Source organism: Mobula hypostoma, chromosome 10 (genome assembly GCF_963921235.1).
Source record: "Mobula hypostoma chromosome 10, sMobHyp1.1, whole genome shotgun sequence".
In the NCBI taxonomy this organism is placed as follows: domain Eukaryota; kingdom Metazoa; phylum Chordata; class Chondrichthyes; order Myliobatiformes; family Myliobatidae; genus Mobula; species Mobula hypostoma.
Genome location: NC_086106.1, coordinates 48,962,845 through 48,982,408, shown reverse-complemented (window position 1 = coordinate 48,982,408; position 19,564 = coordinate 48,962,845). Strand labels below are relative to the sequence as shown.

The 19,564-nt window shown below is 40.2% G+C and overlaps 1 protein-coding gene across 8 annotated transcripts in view; it reads left to right on the top strand.

Moving 5' to 3' along the window:
* Positions 1-19,564, top strand: part of hdx (highly divergent homeobox) — a 152,018-nt gene that overhangs the window by 50,446 nt on the left and 82,008 nt on the right. For all 8 annotated transcript variants that reach the window (XM_063060459.1, XM_063060463.1, XM_063060465.1 and 5 more), the window contains 2 exons: positions 8,017-9,129; positions 19,379-19,432. In XM_063060459.1, the coding sequence (XP_062916529.1) occupies positions 8,017-9,129; positions 19,379-19,432 (1,167 nt within the window). The remainder of the gene's footprint in view (positions 1-8,016; positions 9,130-19,378; positions 19,433-19,564) is intronic.

Here is a 19,564-nt window from a genome sequence, read left to right as displayed (position 1 = left end):
GAGAACACAAGTTGTAGAGTCCTTAAAAGTGAGGCTGTAGGTTGTGGAATCGGTTCATTGTTGGGGTGATTGAACATGTCTTTGCTGGTTCTAGAGTCTGATGGTTAAGGGGTAATAACTGTTCTGAACCTGGCGATGAGGGACTTGAGGCTCCTGTACCTTCCTTCTAGATGGCAGCAGCAAGAAGAGAACATGGCCTAGAATTTGGGGGTGCTTGATGATTGATGCTGCTTTTCTGCAACAGCGCTGCTTGTAAATGTGCTCAATGGTGGGGAGAGCTTTACCTGTGATGGACTGGGCTGTATCCACTACTTTTTATAGTTTTTCCCATTCAAGGGCATTGATGATTCCATACCAAGCCATGATGCAACCAGTCAGTGTAGACTCCACTGTGCATCTACAGAGGTTTATTTAAGTTTTAGATGTCATGTGAATTTGCACAGACCTCCAAGGAAGTAGATGCGCTGTTGGGCTTTCTCTGTAACGTAAGTTGCATACTAGATCCAGGACAGATCTTCTGAAATGATAATACTGAAGAATTTAAAGTTGCTGACCCTGTCCATCTCTGATCCCCTGATGATGACTGCCTCGTGGACTGCTGGTTTCCTCCACCTATAGTCAATAATCGGTTCTTCAGTTTTGCTGATATTGAGTAAGAGGCTCTTGTTGTGGCACCATTAAGCCAGATTCTCATTCTCCCTCCTATTTGTTGATTTGTCACCACATTTATTTTGGTGCATGACAATGGTGTCATTAGCAAATGTAAATATGGCATAGGAGCTGTGCTTGGCTCACAGTCATAGGTATAAAGCGAGTAGAACAGGGGGCTAAAGACACAGCTTTGTGGTGCAACAGTGTTGGCAGTGATTGTAGAGGAGATGTTGTTTCCAATCCGAAATGACTGGGGTCTACGAGTGAGGAAATTGAGGATTTAGTTGCACAAGGTGGTAGTGAGGCCTAGGTCTTGAAGCTCATTGGTTAGTTTTAAGGGGATGATAGTATTGAAAGCAGAGCTGTAAACAGTGAAGAGCATCCTGATGTATGCATCTTTACTGTCCAGATGGTCCAGAGCTTAATCAATGTATTGAGGTCCCAACTAAAGCGTGCAATTCTGGATTTTCTATTAAGGAACGGGACATGGAAGTGACAGAAGTGTGTGGATTTGGTGATCATAATTCCATTTCAGAACAGTTATAGAGAAGGATAGGTCTGGTCCTTGGGTTGAGGTTCTAAATTGGAGAAAGGTGAACTTTGATGCTGCCAGACTTTTTCTGGTACCAATGTGGATTAGGACAGAATTGTACTCTCAAAATTTCATTTGAGGACCTCCCACTTACCAAGCACACCTTTGCCAGGAAACAACCTTACTTTTTATTCTGACAAAAACAAAACTCTAAACAAGTTTAGGGAACCTTGGTTTTTGAGAGATACTGATGCCCTAGTTAAGAAGAAGAAGGAGGTGCATAGCAGATATAGGCATGAGGTACTTCAAAAGTATAAGAAATGTTAAAAAACAATTAAGTAAATCAGGAGGGCTAAAAGAATGCATCACATTGCTCTGGCAGAAAAGGTGAAGGCAAATCCAAAGGGCTTATACAGATACACAGAGTGGCCACTTTATTTTGTACCTCCTCTACCTGATAAAATGACTACTCAGTGTATGTTTGTGGTCTACTGCTGATGTAGCCCATTCACTTCGACGTTCAACATGTTGTGCATTCAGAAATGCCCTTCATCACATAACTGTTGTAAAAAGTGGTTAATTTCAGTTACTTTTGCCTTCCTGTCAGCTTGAACCAGTCTAATCATTCTCCTCTGATTTCTCTCTTTAACCAAGATGTTTTAGCCCACAGAACTGCCACTCATGGGATGGTTTTTATTTTTTTAAAATACCATTTGCTGTAAACTCTAGTGTTTGTTGTGCATGAAAATCCCAGGAGATCAGCAGTTTCTGGGATACACAAACCACCCCGTTTGGCACCAACAATCGTTCCATGGTTGACATCACTTAGATCACAGTTCTTCCCCATTCTGATGTAAAAAAAATTGGCTAAGACTATAGTATGTTTTATAGGATTGCAGTCCAAAAGATCTACCATATTTAAGAATCAGTGATCATCAAAGAACACTAGCTGCCAAGCCATCAGAGAAGTTAGAGCTTTTCTGAGCACAACACTGCCTCAATTAGGTACCTGTTTGTAAGTTTCACAGATTCGAACTTCAAAAATTGGCTGCAGCTTAATAAAACAAAATGAAGAGCTCTCTTCACCTAATTTCAATATGCCTGACCTTGCCGATAAAATAGAAAGCGAAGTTGCAACCTAAAGTTGGAGTTTAGAGACTGCATTCCATAGGCCAGTCAAATGGCTGGGAAGGAATGGTATTGGAGGGAGGGTTTCAGATTTCTGGATATTTCGTATTCCGTCTTTACCTTCTTAGTGACTTTTTAAAATTGCTTTCTGTTGGTTTTTGAAAGCTTCTCAATCCTCTAACTTCTCACTATATTTTGCTTTTATGCTATCTTTGACTTCTCTTGTTAGCCACAGTTGTGTCATCTTGCCTTTCGAGTATTTCTTCCTCTTTAGAATGTATATATTCTGTGCCTTCTAAATTACTTCTGGAAATTTCAACCATTGCTGCTCTGTCATCATCCCTGCCAGTGTTCTTTTTCAGTCAATTCTGGCCAACTCCTCTTTCATGCCTCTGTAATTCCCTTTGCCCCACTGTAAAACTGATATATCTGACTTTAGCTTAACTATGTCAGGTTGCAAGGTTTTTCTCAGTTCATTTATCTTATAAAACCATTAAATAAGTTTTACAACTATGCCTAATAACAGTAACTAAAAAAAAAGAGTGAAATTTAAGAATGTATGCATTTGTAGAAGGGCAGTTTAATAAGTTTGTAAAGTGAGTATTGAATTCCAGACTGCAAATTTAAGCTAAAACAAATGTTACCATTTTAAGAAATCAACAGATGGCTTTTTGACCGATTTGTATACATTTCTGGTACAAAACCGGCTGCAGGTTGGCATTTCATTTTAACACATGAATTGAAAAGTGAGGTCACAGGCTAGAATATTCAAAGCTATTGATTGGGAAAGCAATGACCAATAGGCATATTGAATCAAGTAAATTGAAAAATTCAATAAAAAAGACTGGAGATAGAGAAAATTTGACATTAACTGCAAATCATTTTGTCTCAAAGAAAACTATTACTTGCTCATCTTTTCCTGATTAACATTGCTAATCAATCAAATTCACCACACTTTCAAAGTTGTACTTGAAAATAATTTTATCTAGCATGCATCCAGTTTATTTTTGAGGTAACTATTGAGTCTCCTTCCATCTCCCTATCATATGTTCACTTAATTTCAAGCAATGTCCCGTCTCCTCCACTCTGGTTCCATGGATAATTATCGTAAATCTGTATGCACAAATAACTAATTTGCCCACTGGCAGAAATGATTTCTATCTATCCAAGATATTTAAAGTTTATACTGTGATGGTGTGTGAATAAGCAAATAGTGGCCTAGTATAGCTCTTCCGATTATCTCTATGTACCTAGTACTCTATTTTTTTCATTTCAAAGTGTTGCATCTACTCTTTGAGCACAGAGGGAAATTTGATGTTTTCTCCCCCCATAGTTAGGTGATTCAGGAAAGGAGGCAGAGAACTGACGAGTGCATCCTTTATTAATAAAGTGTATGATTTGAGATTAAATGATTCTAGCATTATTGTGCAATTTAAAATTTGATGTCCAATGTGCAGTAAATGCTGAACAGAAGATGATGGAAGAAATCAGCGGATCACACATCTGAAGGGATGAATGATGTCAGTGTTGGAAGTCAATGATCTGTTGTTTACATCAAATGTTAATACTGGTTTTGTTTCAGATTTCCAACATCATTCATATTTTCCTCTTGATTAATGTGATTGTTGACATTTGTGGTATAAGTTGGTAACATTGTTTAAAAGGAAAGCAACTTTTTAAGTTCTTTATTACCTGTCATCCTGACATTAATTTTGTTATTAGGAAATTCACAGATTATCTAAAAGTTGCCACAAGAATAGAGAATGGATAAGGAGATAGGTAATCTCTAGTATGAAAAACATTTTGTACTAAAACCAGAGGGCATAGATTTGGGAAGAGGTAGGAAGTTTAGAGGGGACCTAAAGATGAATTTTACCACCCAGAAGGTGAATCCGGAACCTAATACTGGAGAGGATGATAGAGACTCTCATAACATATAAAAATAATTTAGCGAACCACTTGAATCACCAAGATGTAGAAGACTTTGGAACCAGGTGCTGAAAAATGTGATTGGTAGGAATGGGCATTTGATGATCAGCATGAATGTGCTGGGCCATACTGCATTACTTTATGGTTCTAGTTGATTACTTTAAAGCATCACAGATCTGATTTCGGGTTGTTAATGTCAAGTGAGTTGTCAGTAAGGCACATACTTTCCATTGTTAGTTTAAAATTATGCAGGATTACAGTTACAAATCATTCTGACAAATTGATTTAAAAATTCGTTATTAAAACTGTACATAGTTAATATTTGAATAAATTAGAATTGTAAAGTGCAATTTAACAGGGTCAATCTACTTCTTTTCCTGTCCATGTGTTCATATTAATGTGATCACATTGATTTGTGTGATGGGCCAAGTTGGCACTGGTGACCCATGGCAACATATTGATGGCTGTCTCAAAACTTCTAAGTATACCTCTTCTGAATCTCACTCACAGCAATCTACAACCTGTAATTTCCTCTTAAGCAACATACTTTTGAACCATCTTAATGAACTAGTGATTTCACGATCTTCTGAAGGATTTGGCGGACTTAACTCTCAAGCATGCATGTGTGGCAGCTTTAAACGGATGAAGTTGCATCGCCATAGCTGGAAGAGGGTGGGGGAATCCAAGCCAGGATGAAATGCCAAGCAATGAAAGTTCCTCTACCCAGCATCTTGGTAGCAAATGCACAGTCACTGGAGAACAAAATAGAGGGCCTAAGGATGAGATTGTTGTGTTGGAGGGAAGTGAGGAATTGCTGAGTGGTGACACAACAACCCCTCACTCAATGTCAGCAAGACAAAGGAACTGATTATTGTCTTCATTAGGAGGAAACTGTCCATTAGCCTGGCCTTCATTGGGGAATTGGAAGTGGAGAATGTCAGCAACTTCAAATACCTCGGTGTTTTCACTTAGGAAGGTCAATTCTGGGCCCAGCACATAAGTGCAATTACGAAGAAAGCGCGACAGCACCTCTACTTCCTTAGATATTTGTGAAGATTCAGCATGTTGTCTATAACTTTGACAAACTGCTATAGATGTATGGTGGAGAGTATATTGACTGGTTGCATCATGGACTGGAAACATCAATGCCTTTGAACGGAAAATCCTACAAGTAGTAATGGATATAGCCTAGTCCGTTACAGGTAAAGCCCTCCCTACCATTGAATACATCTACACACAGCACTACAGGAAAACAGCATACATCATTAGACTATAAGACATAAGAACAGAATTAGGCCATTCAGCCTATTGATTCTGCACTGCCAGTCCATCATGGCTGATTTATTATCCCTCTGAACCCCCTTCTTTCTTTCAGTGACCTTTCACTACCCTCTGGCTAAAGAAATTCTTCCTTATCTCTGTTCTAAATGGATGTCTCTCTAGTTTTGAGGCTCAGCCCTCTGATTCTAGACTCACCCACTTGCTAGCATTTTTCCTGTAATACCATGGGCTTTTATCTTGTAAGCAGCCCTGTGTCAAAGGCCTTCTGAAAGTCCAAGTAAACAACATCTACCAACTCTTCTTTGTTTACCTTGCCTGTTATTTCCTCAAAGAATTGCAACAGATTTGTTAGGCAAGATTTTCCCCTTAGGAAAACATGCAGATTTTGGCCTATTTATCTTGTGCCTCCAAGTACCCCGAAACCTCGTTCTTAATAATGGACTGCAACATTTTCCCAACCACTGAAGTCAGGTTAACTAACCTATGATTTCCCTCCTTCTGCTTTCCTCCCTTCTTAGAATGGATTGCATTTGTAATTTTCTAGTCCACCGGAATCATTCCAGAATGTAGTGATTCTTGAAAGATTGTTATTAATGCCTCCACAATTTCTTCAGCTTCCTCTTTCAGAACCCTGTGGTTTCGTCCATCTGATTTATGTACCTTCAGACTTTTCATCTTCCCAATCACCTTCTCCTTAGTAATAGCAGCAACTCTCCCTTCAGCCCTCTGAAACTGTCTAATTTCTGGCATACTGCTAGTAGCTTCCATAGTGAAGAATGATGCAAAATACTTAAGTTCCTCAGCCATTTCTTTGCCACCCTCCCCTATTGCTACCTCTCCAGTGTAATTTTCCAGTATCCACTTGTCCAATATTCACTTGTTTCCGCTCTTTTACTCTTCATATATTTGATATCTTCTTTTATGTTATTGGCTAGTTTACCTTCATATTTCATTTTTCAACTTTCCTCTCCTTATGCCTTTTTAATTTGCTTTATCATCAGGGATCCCCACCACCCAGGTTAAGCTCTCTTCTCACTGCTGCCATCAGGAAGAAGGTACAAGAGCCTCAAGGCTCACACCACTAGAATCAGGAACAGTTACAACCCCTCAACCATCAGGCTCTTGAACCAGAGGGGATAACTTAATTCAACTTCACTCGTCCCATCAGGGAACTGTTCCCACAATCTATGGACTCACTTTCAAGGACTCTTATGTCATGTTCTCCATATTTATTGCTTATTTGTTTATTTTTTCCTCTTTTGTATTTGCAGTTTGTTGTCTTGCATTTCTTTACATTGGTTTGTCTTGGATTTGCTGTGTATGCCCACAAGAATCTATTATATATGATCACATCTCTGTCCATTGATAATAAATTTACTTTGTATTATGACCTCCTTCAATTTTATCTTCATAAGGTAATAAGTAACACAAAGGATGAAAGTGGTAGGAGATTAGAACTAATTTTTATCAAATATCAAATCTTTTGCCATTGCATGTGTTCTTGCAAAGTACCAGAATATCATAAAATGCCCATCATCTCAGCATTGTAATTTCAGTGGCCCCCTAATATTAGACAAGTATATATTAGGTTATCCTTTACAATTTGCAAGCTTTACAACAGCAAGTGTTATTGACATTTGAAGAAGCTAGGCTCTGGCTAAAAGTGCATTTTCAGTAAAAGTGCTAGCTTGGAAGATGGGGATCTGGAGGACAGAAAGTTAAAGGATTTGTTTAAATTGTTGAATTAATTTGAAGCTTAATTTTTGCCTTTGCTATTATGGCATAATCACTTCTGGGCATTTTAAGCTAGGACTTAAACGTGTGTGTGTGTGTGTGTGTGTGTGTGTGTGTGTGTGTGTGTGTGTGTGTGTGTGTCAGGGTGTCAAACTGGGGTTGTTTTTTTATTCTGCTTTATAGTCAAACTCCTTTTTCCAATCCAGCCCAACCCCGGCCCATGGTTTTGTTTCCATGCTTATTTGAAGATGTGATTTTTTAATGAAGGTTAAAAATAGGTTCCAAATGGCGCATAAATTTCAAAGCACTAGTGACCTGAGGTACATTGACCACTGTATCTTCAAGTTGTCTTATAATGTCATATCTGGCTCCTTTGGCTAACTTAATCATTGCATCTCTCATATTCCTTTTATTCTGATGAAAACCAAAAATTAGGACAACCATTCTCATTGCAAATGTGCTTGGAAATTACTAGAATTTTATCTTTGTGAGCCTCTGTCTCTGATATCAAATACATTAAGTATTTAACTAAAATGAGGATGTAATCCTACAAGTAAAAGTGGTTTTATAAAAATGTGTTGAAGTTGTTTTTTTTAAGTAAAGCTAACAAAATCAATAATATCGCTTGTTGATTTTGTTACTTTTATCCCCAGGCTATTTCCAGCAAGTCTCATTGAGTTTACATTTTTCACTTAAATATGTTCGAAATGATTAATTGTTAAATATATTTTTTGAAATGCCCAATTACACCTGTTTTGCAGACTTGGATTGGGAATAAAAGACGAAAATTGAATTCTACGAAATACAGCTTGGATGATACACCGTCAACGCAGGGGTCAGCAGGAAATGGTACAGTGGGAAAATCTGATGCACCTGTCAAAAACACAAGCTTTGTCTATCCATCCCAGTGCCAGCAAACTATTTTAACATCGCCATGCAGAAATGTAATGGTAACTGGTGTGCTTAATTCCACTTACTCTACAAGTAGACAAGGGTTATCTCACCAGAAGGATGCCCACCGGTGTGAAGTTTCTAATCTTGCACCCAGGCCAACTGGGCGAACCATTTCAGAAATAGAATTACAACATGTTTCTGGTCAAAGACAACCTGTCTCTAAAAACCCTGCAATTACTTTCTGTGAGAAAATTATTCCTGGATCAAGACCATTAAATCTTCATAGTCCCACCAACACCATAAATACAACCAGTGCAAAAAATTACAGTCCTGTTTATGTTCAAACAGAAGTAAATAGGCAGACAGCAACAGCTAAGTCAGTTGGTGGATGGCCAAAACAGTTTAATTCAACCATTGCAGAGTGTCCACGGAAGCTCAGTTCGGACCCTCCTTTCTCAAGAAGTATGTCTAGCTGTATATCTGATTCAAAGATTACAAGGAATTCAGGGGACCCAGCAGTCAGCTCTCTCCAAATTCGTGATGTATATTCACTAGCAGGCAGTAAGCAGTCCCCCAGAAACAGAGATCATGCATTTTGGAACTCCTGTCATATGGAAAGTGGGTGCTTTTCCATTGCCATGGAAACTGGAGATGTTGATGAGTATGCAAGGGAGGAGGAGCTTGCATCAATGAGTTCAGAGCTGAAGCATCATCCAAGAGTTTCTGAACCAAATACATCAAAAGAAATGGAGTGCACAAATACATCAGTCGTAACGCCAGCGAGGCACATAAGCTCTGGCTCAATACAGACCAGTAATAAGGATATTTCTGGAAGTGTATTCTATTCCAGTGGAGATTTCAGAGCACCTGGGTCAACAGTGACCTTGAACAGTAATATAAATTCATCAGAGGACTCACTGAACCCCCACTTTCCATCAACTGGATACCAAAGACCAGCTTCCAGTCAAGGCAACTATCAGGTAATTACTTGTCTTGTTCCTTGGATCTGTTTGGAAGTTGTGTAACTGTGTAAATTAAGACAAGTTCTGGATACCCGACTTTGCACAAATGAAGGTTGCATTGACTAATTTAAATAAAGACTAATTAAATTAAAATGTTCAAGGTATTATGGGAACTAATAGAGCTGATTGAAGCTAATTCTACTGAATGAGGCTTCAAGACAAAATAGAGACATGAGTGACTGTAGATGCTGGAATCTAGAGCAATAAACAATCTACTGGAAGAATTCAGCAGGTCCAACAGTATCTGTGGGAGGAAATGAACTGTCAGTCTTTCAGGTTCACCAATTACCTCAGATTCCCTTCTCACCATTCTCCTTCTCTTTATACTGGCCATCTTGCCTCTGCACTTACAATCCTGATGCAGAGTATTGATGAAATGTCAACAGTTTTTTTAATTCACAGATGCTGATTGTTGTTCAACCTCATTGACTCGAGGTCATCTCGCAGACCTGTGTCACCTTATTGGCCCTGGTGCAAGCTGGCATCCATTTATTGCTCTCTTCCACAAGTGACAACTGATAAATTATGGCTCTCTGTAAGGTACAACAGTATGGTAGGTTTTCAACAGACCAGACCAAAATGAAGACAAAAGTGTTTTCAAGACATGTCAGGAAATTGATAATAAAGAAGCACATCTGGGAAAGGGTACAAGACCATATCAAAGGCACTGAATGTACCTCTGAGCTTCTGTGATCTATTCTGAAAGTAGAAAAAATATTAAGACCATAAGATATAGGAGCAGAAGTAGGCCATTCAGTCCATTGAGTCTGCTCCGCCACTCAATCATGGGCTGATCCAATTCTGGTCATCCCCACTCCCCTGCTTTCTCCCCACAGCCTTTGATGCCCTGGCTAATCAAGAAACTATCTATCTTTGCCTTAAATGCACCCAATGACTTGGCAGAGCATCATTCCCATTACCCTAAACTATCTAAGCCTCTCTGAAGGCTCTCTGTTTCCTCAACACTACCCACTCCTCCACCTATCGTTGTATCATCGGCAAATTTAGCCACAATCCTTTAATCCCATAGTCCACATCATTAACATACATCGTAAAAAGCAGCTGTCCCAACACCGACCCCTGTGGAACTCCACTGGTAACCGGCAACCAGCCAGAATAGGATCCCTTTCTTCCCACTCTCTGTTTTCTACTGACTAGCATTGCTCCACACATGCTAGTAACTTCCCTGTAATTCCATGGACTCTTATCTTGCTAAGCAGCCTCATGTGCGGTACTTTGTCAAAGGCCTTCTGAAAATCCAAGTACACCACATCTACTGTATCTCTATTGTCTACCCTGCTTGTAATTTCCTCAAAAAAAGCTGCATTAGGTTAGTCAGGCAGGACTTTTCTTTCAGGAAACCATGCTAGCTTTGTCCTATCTTGTCATGAGCCTCCAGGTACTCCGTAATCTCATCCCTAACAATCAGTTCCAACAACTTCCTAACCACTGATGTCAGGCTAACAGGTCTATTGTTTTTTTTGCCTCCCACCCTTCTTAAATAGCGGAGTAATATTTGCAATTTTCCAGACATCCTTTATATTGCTAGAATCTTGAAAGATCATTGTTAATGCCTCTGCAATCTCTCCAGCTACTTCCTTCAGAATCCGAGGGTGCATTCCATCAGGTCCAGGAGATTTATCCATCCTCAGACCATTGAGCTTCCTGAGCACATTCTCAGTCGTAATTCTCACTGCACATACTTCTCTTCCCTGACACTCTTGAATGCCTTCCACTGTGAAGACTGATGCAAAATACGCATTCAGTTCCTCTGCCATCTCTGCTTCTCTCATTACAGTATCTCCAACGTCATTTTCTATTGTTCCTATATCTACCCTCGACTCTATTTTACCTTTTATATGCTTAAAAAAGCTTTTAGTATCTTCTTTGATATTAGTCACCAGCTTCCATTCATAATTCATCTTTACCTTCTGAATGACCTTCTTACTTTCCTTCTGCAAGTTTTTAAAAGCTTCCTAATCGTCTAACTTCCCACTAGCTTTGGCATCCTTGTATGCCCTCTCATTTAAATCACAGCTTCACTGCCTAGGTCAAGCCACTCCTCTAAACTTAGTCACCAGAGAAGAATGGCACTTGTAAGAGAGGCTACTGTGATGCCAACAGTCATGCTGAGTGAGCTGCAAAAGTCAGTAGCTCCAACTGCTTAGAAAGTTCATGGCTTCACAATCTCAAAGAAAGCCTTGCACAAAAAGGGTATTTATGAAAGAATGGAAAAGCAGCAGCTCTGGCTAAATAAAAAAAAACATATCCTTGCCCATCAAAGCTTTGCAAAGCGTCAGTTAGAAGGTACTGTAAAGAAGTGGAAGAAGGTCTTGTGGTCTGATGAGACAACAGTGGAACTTTTTGGCCTCAACATTGAGCTGCACTATGGTGTAAATCTAATACTGGATCAGCCAGGTAACATTATCTCTTCTGTAGAGCATGATGGAGTTAGCATCATGCTATGGGGATGCTTTTCAGCAGCAGGGACTGGAATTGTGGTCAGGATTGATGGCAAAATGAATGTTGCTAAATACAGAGAGATGCTGGATAAAAATGCACTACCCTCTGCCAGAAAGCTGAAACTGGGGAGGAAGTTCGTCTTTCAGTGGGACACTGCCAGAGCAGCCATCGAGTGGCTTCAAGTCAAGAACATTGATGTCCTTGAGTGGCCCTGTCAAATCCTTGACCTTAACGTGATTGAACATCTATGACAAAGCCTCAAGATTGCTGTCAACTGCCGCTCCTCAACTAACCTGGCACCCTCCCCACTCAGGATGTCCTGTACCCTCTGTGAGACATCCTTGACCCTGGCACCAGGAAGGCAGCACGCCATCCTGTAGTTTTGCATTCACAGAAATGCCTATCAGTGCTGTTTTTACATTGCTCTCCCTGACTTAATTCTTCCCCTTGCTGCAGAGCCAGGCAAGGTGCCAGTGACCCAAGGTGCCATTTGTGCTTGCCCCTGCAAGGTCATTACCTAGCACACCCCACTGTATCCAAAGAGCAGTACATGTTACTGAGGGGAATGGCCACAGGGGAATCCTGGCCTACTTACTTACTCCCTTTACTTTTCTTTGTGGTCACCATCTACCTATAGCTTGCAATTGAGGCATAACCACCTTATTACAATCTCAACCATACAGTGGCATTCAGAAGTTTGGCACCCCTGGTCAAAATTTCCTGTTACTGTGAATAGCTAAGCAAGTAAAAGATGACCTGATTTCCAAAAGGCATAAAGTTAAAGATGACACATTTCTTTAATATTTTAAGCAAGATTACTTTTTTTATTTCCATCTTTTACAGTTTCAAAATTACAAAAAAGGAAAAGGGCCAGAAGCAAATGTTTGGGCACCCTGCATGGTCAGTACTTAGTAACACCCCCTTTGGCAAGTATCACAGCTTGTAATCGCTTCCTGTAGCCAGCTAAGAGTCTTTCAATTCTTGTTTGGGGGATTTTCGCCCATTCTTCCTTGCAAAAGACTTCTAGTTCTGTGAGATTCTTGGGCCGTCTTGAATGCACTGCTCTTTTGAGGTCTCTCCACAGAATTTCGATGATGTTTCGGTCAGGGCCATGGCAAAACCTGCAGCTTGTGCCTCTTAAGGTAGTCCATTGTGGATTTTGAGGTGTGTTTAGGATCATTATCCTGTTGTAGAAGCCATCCTCTTTTCATCTTCAGCCTTTTTACAAACGGTGTGATGTTTGCTTCCAGAATTTGCTGGTAATTAATTGAATTCATTCTTCCCTCTACCAGTGAAATGTTCCCTGTACCATTGGCTGCAACACAAGCCCAAAGCATGATCGATCCACCCCCGTGCTTAACAGTTGGAGAGGTGTTCTTTTCAAGAAATTCTGCACCCTTTTTTCTCCAAATACGCACTTGCTCTTTGAGGCCAAAAAGTTCTATTTTAACTTAATCAATCCACAGGACTTGTTTCCAAAATGCATCAGGCTTGTTTAGATGTTCCTTTGCAAACTTCTGACCGTGAATTTTGTGGTGAGGACGCAGGAAAGGTTTCCTTCTGATAACTGTTCCATGAAGGTCATATTTGTACAGGTGTCGCTACACTGTAGAACAGTGCACCACCACTCCAGAATCTGCTAAGTCTTTTGCAGTCAAACGGGGGTTTTGATTTGCCTTTCTAGCAATCCTACCAGCAGTTCTCTTGGAAAGTTTTCTTGGTCTTCTGGATCTCAACTTGACCTCCACCGTTCCTGTTAACTGCCATTTCTTAATCACATTACGAATTGAGGAAATGGCTACCTGAAAATGCTTTGCTATCTTCTTATAGCCTTCTCCTGCTTTGTGGGCATCATTTATTTTAATTTTCAGATCGCTAGGCAGCTGCTTAGAGGAGCCCATGGCTGCTGATTGTTGGGACAAGGTTTGAGGAGTCAGGGTATTTATAAAGCTTTGAAATTTGCTTCACCTGGCCTTTCCTAATGATGACTGTGAACAAGCCATAGCCCTAACAAGCTAATTAAGGTCTGAGACCTTGGCAAAAGTTATCTGAGAACTCAATCTCTTGGGGTGCCCAAACTTTTGTATGGTGCTCCTTTCCTTTTCTTCACTCTAAAATTGTACAAAACAAAAATAGTACACTAATCTTGCTTAAAATGTTGAAAAGAATGTTTCATCCTTAACTTTATGACTTTTAGAGATCAGTTCATCATCTATTCACTTAACTATTCACAGTAACAGAAATTTTGACCGGGGTGCCCATACTTTTGCATGCCACTGTATATGAATACAACCAAACAAAACGTCATTTCTCCAGTCAGGGGCCAAGGTGCAAAACATAGTACCAACAGTCATACACAGCGCAAGGCACGTATAGCACATAGAAGGCAGGAGTAAAATAGAGTCACACAAAAAATATAGGCCAAGCCCCTCAGTCCATGAATGTGGCATTAGTCTACATTGGAACACAATGTAGCTTGTCTTCTGCTGAGCGAACACTGGGAAGCAGCACTAACTCCAGCATGGATGACTGTAAACAGGCGACACCATGGCTTGATGTCTCGTCCTCACTATGGCTGAAGCCACGCAGCTGCCCTGCCATCTGCCAATAAGCCAGTGAATTGGACTTGCAGCGAGCCGTATTAACTATCCAACAGGGCCCTGCGATCACAAGAAAAGTGACTAAGATTCTCTTGCTGGTAGACTAAATATTGCCTTCATGCACTGACTCCTCTGCCTTTCTGACACAGCCAGGATGATCCACACCAAGCCCAGCTCCTTGAGTTTCTCTGCCAATAAGCCACTTGCTGATGGGATAGTCTTGCAGTAATTTAAGTTCTTATTGACCAGCTGGGTCTTGCAATAGTAAAAAATACATTTAAAAATGGCAATAATGTGCTTGGCCCCGTAAAAGCCACTGTGTCCAGGCACACCACTATCTTACTGGAAGATCTCTCATGATCTGTTTAGCCTTCCTGATGATCATGAGTCCATCCACCTGCACTCCGGTTCCTTGATCTGGTCAATCAGGAGCTGCAGCTGGATGCATGTGCCACAGATATAATCATCAGGGGAGACCACAAGGTTTCCTGGCTTCCTATACCTTGGAGCATTCCACTGCCCTGACTGTCATTTTGGCTACAATTAGACAAAGGTCATGGATCAATAGGAAAGTAGAAAGCTTGCTTGTCTGGAACTTCTCAGAGCTGTTTGGTGCATTTCCATTCTCACATCCCTCCAATAGAATTCATATCCAGGTTGTTCATCTATATAATGAACAAGAAAGACTCCAGTGGTACACCCTGGTCACTGGTTTCCAGTTTCCAAAATCAGCCTCTGCTGCCTTTCAACTAACCCAATTTCAGTTCTAGTTCCTTGAATTGTTGGGAGCTCCAGCACTCTTAACTTTTGTATCACTCTCTCGTGTGGGATATTGTCGTTGCCTTTCTGATGATCATGTTGACTACATCAACTGTAGTAAACATACTTCTATGAAAAAAAATTCAAATTTCTCGAGCAGGATCTCTTGTAGGAAGATCATGCTGATAATCCTTGAATAATCCTGGCCTTCAGAATTTATCCCAATAATTTCCCTACCACTAATTACCTAGTCTATAGTTACTGCCCTTCTTCAATAAAGGTACAAACTTTGCTACCCTCTATTAGACTCTCACCTGTTCTGTTGACCAAGGAACATGTAGAAACTTATTTTCAGAGTCAACAATCTCCTCCCTTATTTTCAATTGCTACCAAGGCAATATATTGTCACACCTTGGGGCTTTATCCACCTTTCGGCTTATTTATATCAAATACTCCCACCTTTTCAGTTCTAGAATTCAATTATCTTCCTCCCTGAATTAATCAATTACAGTTTCCTTCTCCATTGTGAATACAGATGGGAAGTCATTCTAAGATTTGGACAAACTTCTATAGATGCACAGTGGAGAGTACCCTGGCCTGGTATGGAAACATCTGTACCCAAGAGCAGAAGCACCTTTATACAGCCAGTCCATCACAGGGCAAGCCCTGTCCATCACTGAGCATATTTTCCAAAGAAGCAGCCTCCATCATCAAGGACCCCACCATCCAGGCAATGCTCTCTTCTTGCTGCAGCCATCAGGAATGATGTACAGGAGCCCTGGCTCCCACCCTACCCCATTCAGGAATAGTTATTACCCTTCAACCATCAGGCTCCTGAACCAGTATAAATAGGGAATGAAAGAGTTACCGTATGAGGAATATCTGGCAGGTCTTGGGCTGTATTCCAGGAGTTCAGGAGAATGCGGGGGGATCTCATAGAAACATTTCGAATATTAAAAGGCCTGAACAGAATAGATATGGCAAAGTTATTTCCCATAGTAGGGGAGTCTAGGGCAAGAGGGCGTGACTTCAGGATTGAAGGACGTTTATTTAGAACAGAGATGCGAAGGAATTACTTTAGTCAGAGGGTGGTAAATCTGTGGAATTTGTTACCACAAGCAGCTGTGGAGGCCAAGTCATTGGGTGCATTTAAGGCAGAGATGGATAGGTTCTTGATTAGCCAGGGCATCAAAGGGTATGGGGAAAAGACAGGGTAGTGGGGATGACTGGAAAAATTGGATCAGCCCATGATTGAATGGTGGAGCAGACTGGATGGGCCAAATGGTCTACTTCTGCTCCTATATATTATGGTCTTATAAATAATTACACCTTCCTCAATTCTGATTTGATGCCGCAGCCTATTGGCTCATTCTCAAGGTCTCTACAACTCATGTTCTCAGTATTTATAAGTATTCACTTATTATTATTTGTTTTTTTTATGTGCATCAGTGGCCTTCTTTGGCACATTAGTTGTCAGTCTTTGAGTGTAGTTTTTCACCGATTCTGTTATTTCTTGGTTCTACTGTAAATGCCTGCAAGAAAATGTATCTCAGGGTACTATTAAATGACACGTGTACTTTGATAATAAATTTACTTTGAAGTTTGGTATTCATTGAAGATCTCACTTGCATCTTCAGACTCTGTACTGATTGCCACATTTGGTCTCAAGTGAGCACTGGTCACATTCTTGCTATTAATGTACTTATAAAATGACATGGGATTTAACTTTTCCTCCTTAACAATTCTATTTTGTGCCCAGTCTGTAACCTATAAAGGAGAAAATGGGAAATATGTGAGTAAACTTGTAGGAAAAGCTGCAGTTCAGAAATTAAACAGGCAAGTAAGAGTCACCTGCAAGTAGTCTTCGGAACATTTTGAAATAACTTGTATCTGAGAAGAATAAGGGAGGATCTCATTGAAACCTATTGAATATTGAAAGACCTAGATAGAGTGAATGTGGGGAGGGTGTTGCCTACAGTGGGTGAATCTAGGACCAGAGGGCACAGCCTCAGAATAGAGGGACTTCCATTTAGAATAGATAAGGAATTTTTTCAGCCAGTTGGTAATAAATTTATGGAATTCATTGCCACAGATGGTTATGGAGGCCAAGTCATTGGATATATTTAAAGTGGGAGTTGATACGTTCTTGGTTAATAAGGGTTATCAAATGTTATGGAGAGAAGGCAAGGGAACGGGATTGAGAGGGATAATAAATCAGCCGTAATGGAATGGTGGAGAAGAGTTGGCAGGCTGAATAGCCTACTTCTGTTCTTATGTCATATGGTCTAAATTCCTATCGATTGTAATATGAAGTGTTGAAGCTGCTCTGCTGGCAGATAATCTTTTGTGCTATTCTTTGTTTCCTTGATGTATAAATAATTTCTCCCTAGTTCCCAGGATTTGGAAGGACCTGTCAAGGACTGAAGTGTTGGCAGAGTTAGCATTTTGCTGTTGTGGTGTTGAATCTTTCAAAACTGGATTAATTTATGTTTTGTAGAATTAAAGTGTAGAGCAGAGACATTTGTCCTATTGTGCTATACTTTCCTTTGAACTTTCTATTTAGTTAGGTTATTCCCACACATTTTTTTTTGTTCCTGCAGGTTTTTCCCTTTGATAGTTTTACTTTTGCTCCTGCCACAAAAGGCAGAATTTCCCAATTGCAGACCATTCTAATTCCATATCCCTTTCCCCTTCTAACATGTCAGTGCATGGCCACTGCTTCTGCCATGCTGAGGCCACTCTCAGTTTGGAGGAGCAACACCTCATATTCCGTCTAGGTAGCCTGCAATCTGATGGCATGAACATAGATCTCCCCAACATCCAATATTTTGTTTTCCTCTTCTTCAATTCCCCATTCTGGCCACCCTTTTTATCTCTTCTCTTCATCTGTCTATCACTCACCCGGTGCCCCTCCTCCTTCCTGTTCTTCCATGGTCCACTTTCCTCTCCTGTCAGATTCCTCCTTCAGCACTCTCACATACCTGCTTCTTACTTGATCCTCACGTACCTGGCTTCACCTATCTCCTTCTAGCTTGTGCTCCTACACCTCCCCACACCTTATTCTGGCATCCTTCCCTGGTGAAGGGCCACTGCCCAAAATATCAAAATGTTTATTCATTTCCATAGATGCTGCCTGACCTGCTGAGTTCCTCCAGCGTTTTGTTTTGCTCTGGATTTTCAGTATCTGCAGAATCTCTTGTGTTTATGGAAACTTCTTGGTCTTACTAAATATTATATTCTCTTATTCTGCTTAGCTGCTTTATCCTAACAAAGCTTGATTTTCAGTTTGAAACTTAATGTTGGATCTGCAGCAAGCAGAAGCTGAGGGGAATCGTCCACGGTTGCACTGAAGTTCCATCTAATAATCATTTGCATAGTTTTTGCACATTTTCAGATCACTGCAAAGCTGAAGGAGTGTGTGAAGGACAACTGTTGAATAAATAGTTGGAATAAAGTTATATCTCACAAAATAAAATCAAAGGGGAAATGGTTCTAAAATTCAATGTGTTGGCTAGAGGTCTGTAGACCTGCTGTTTCTGTGTTCAAATGAGCACTACAATTAATTGACTGCCATTCATATTTCAGGACAAAATGTGAAATGAGGAAAGAATATAACTCCACAGTACTTGCATCCATTTGTTTTGTATGTCCAAGTGAGTGATTAATGAACACTCGTAGATGCTCAGAAATGGACTCCATATCCTCTATGGATTAACACCCGTAAGACAATTTACAGGGATACATAAACATAGATTTTGATTGGTTCAATATCCATTGTTGTGAGATTCTCTAAACTCAGCCCCTTTAAGAAGAAAATGTCAGGAAACTTCATAGTGTTGCGATCAAATGTTTGTGCAAGCAATTGTTTGATTTACCCAAGGTTTTGAGTAATTGTAAGGAAGCTTGTGTTGTTGCATGAATGAAGTCTCTGCAGTAAATTACTGGTAGATACAAAGCAGCTTCTTTCAAAACAAGGTACAGCATGCATCACACAGAGATGCTTTCGGTCGAAAGGTCTGGTGGTCCAACATGGGGCTCGATATTTTATGTGCCAAACATCAAAGGACAATTCCATATTTACAATGCATGGATAATGCTTTCTTTGAAACTACATACAACCTCACAGTCCCTGATTCACATCCACACCGCAGACATCTAAGTGCATTTTAATCAGCATTGTCTGGTCTGGAATTCACTGCCTTTAGGAGCCCATTGTTCAGAGCTGCACTCCAAATTAAATCCACAATACGTATTCGGATGTGAATGTTGGTAGCCAAAGTCAATTGTTAAATGTATATGTTCTAAACCCAAAAATCACTCTAAGAGCTTGCATTGGTAATCTTTGTTTCTGTTCTTAATGTCTCCAATAATGTTTTCTGCTTTAGGCGTCAGGATCTCTTGCATTGCCTTGTCTAACTGGAACCTCAAGGAAAAGAACAGTAAGTATCTTCTATGGATCCTGCTACTAATTTTCAGAGTGATGCTCATGAACTGTAAAATATTATCATTTTTCTAGAAAATAGCCTGCATCTTGATCCCATGATGAGGTGCATTCAATCAGGATGGCTTGC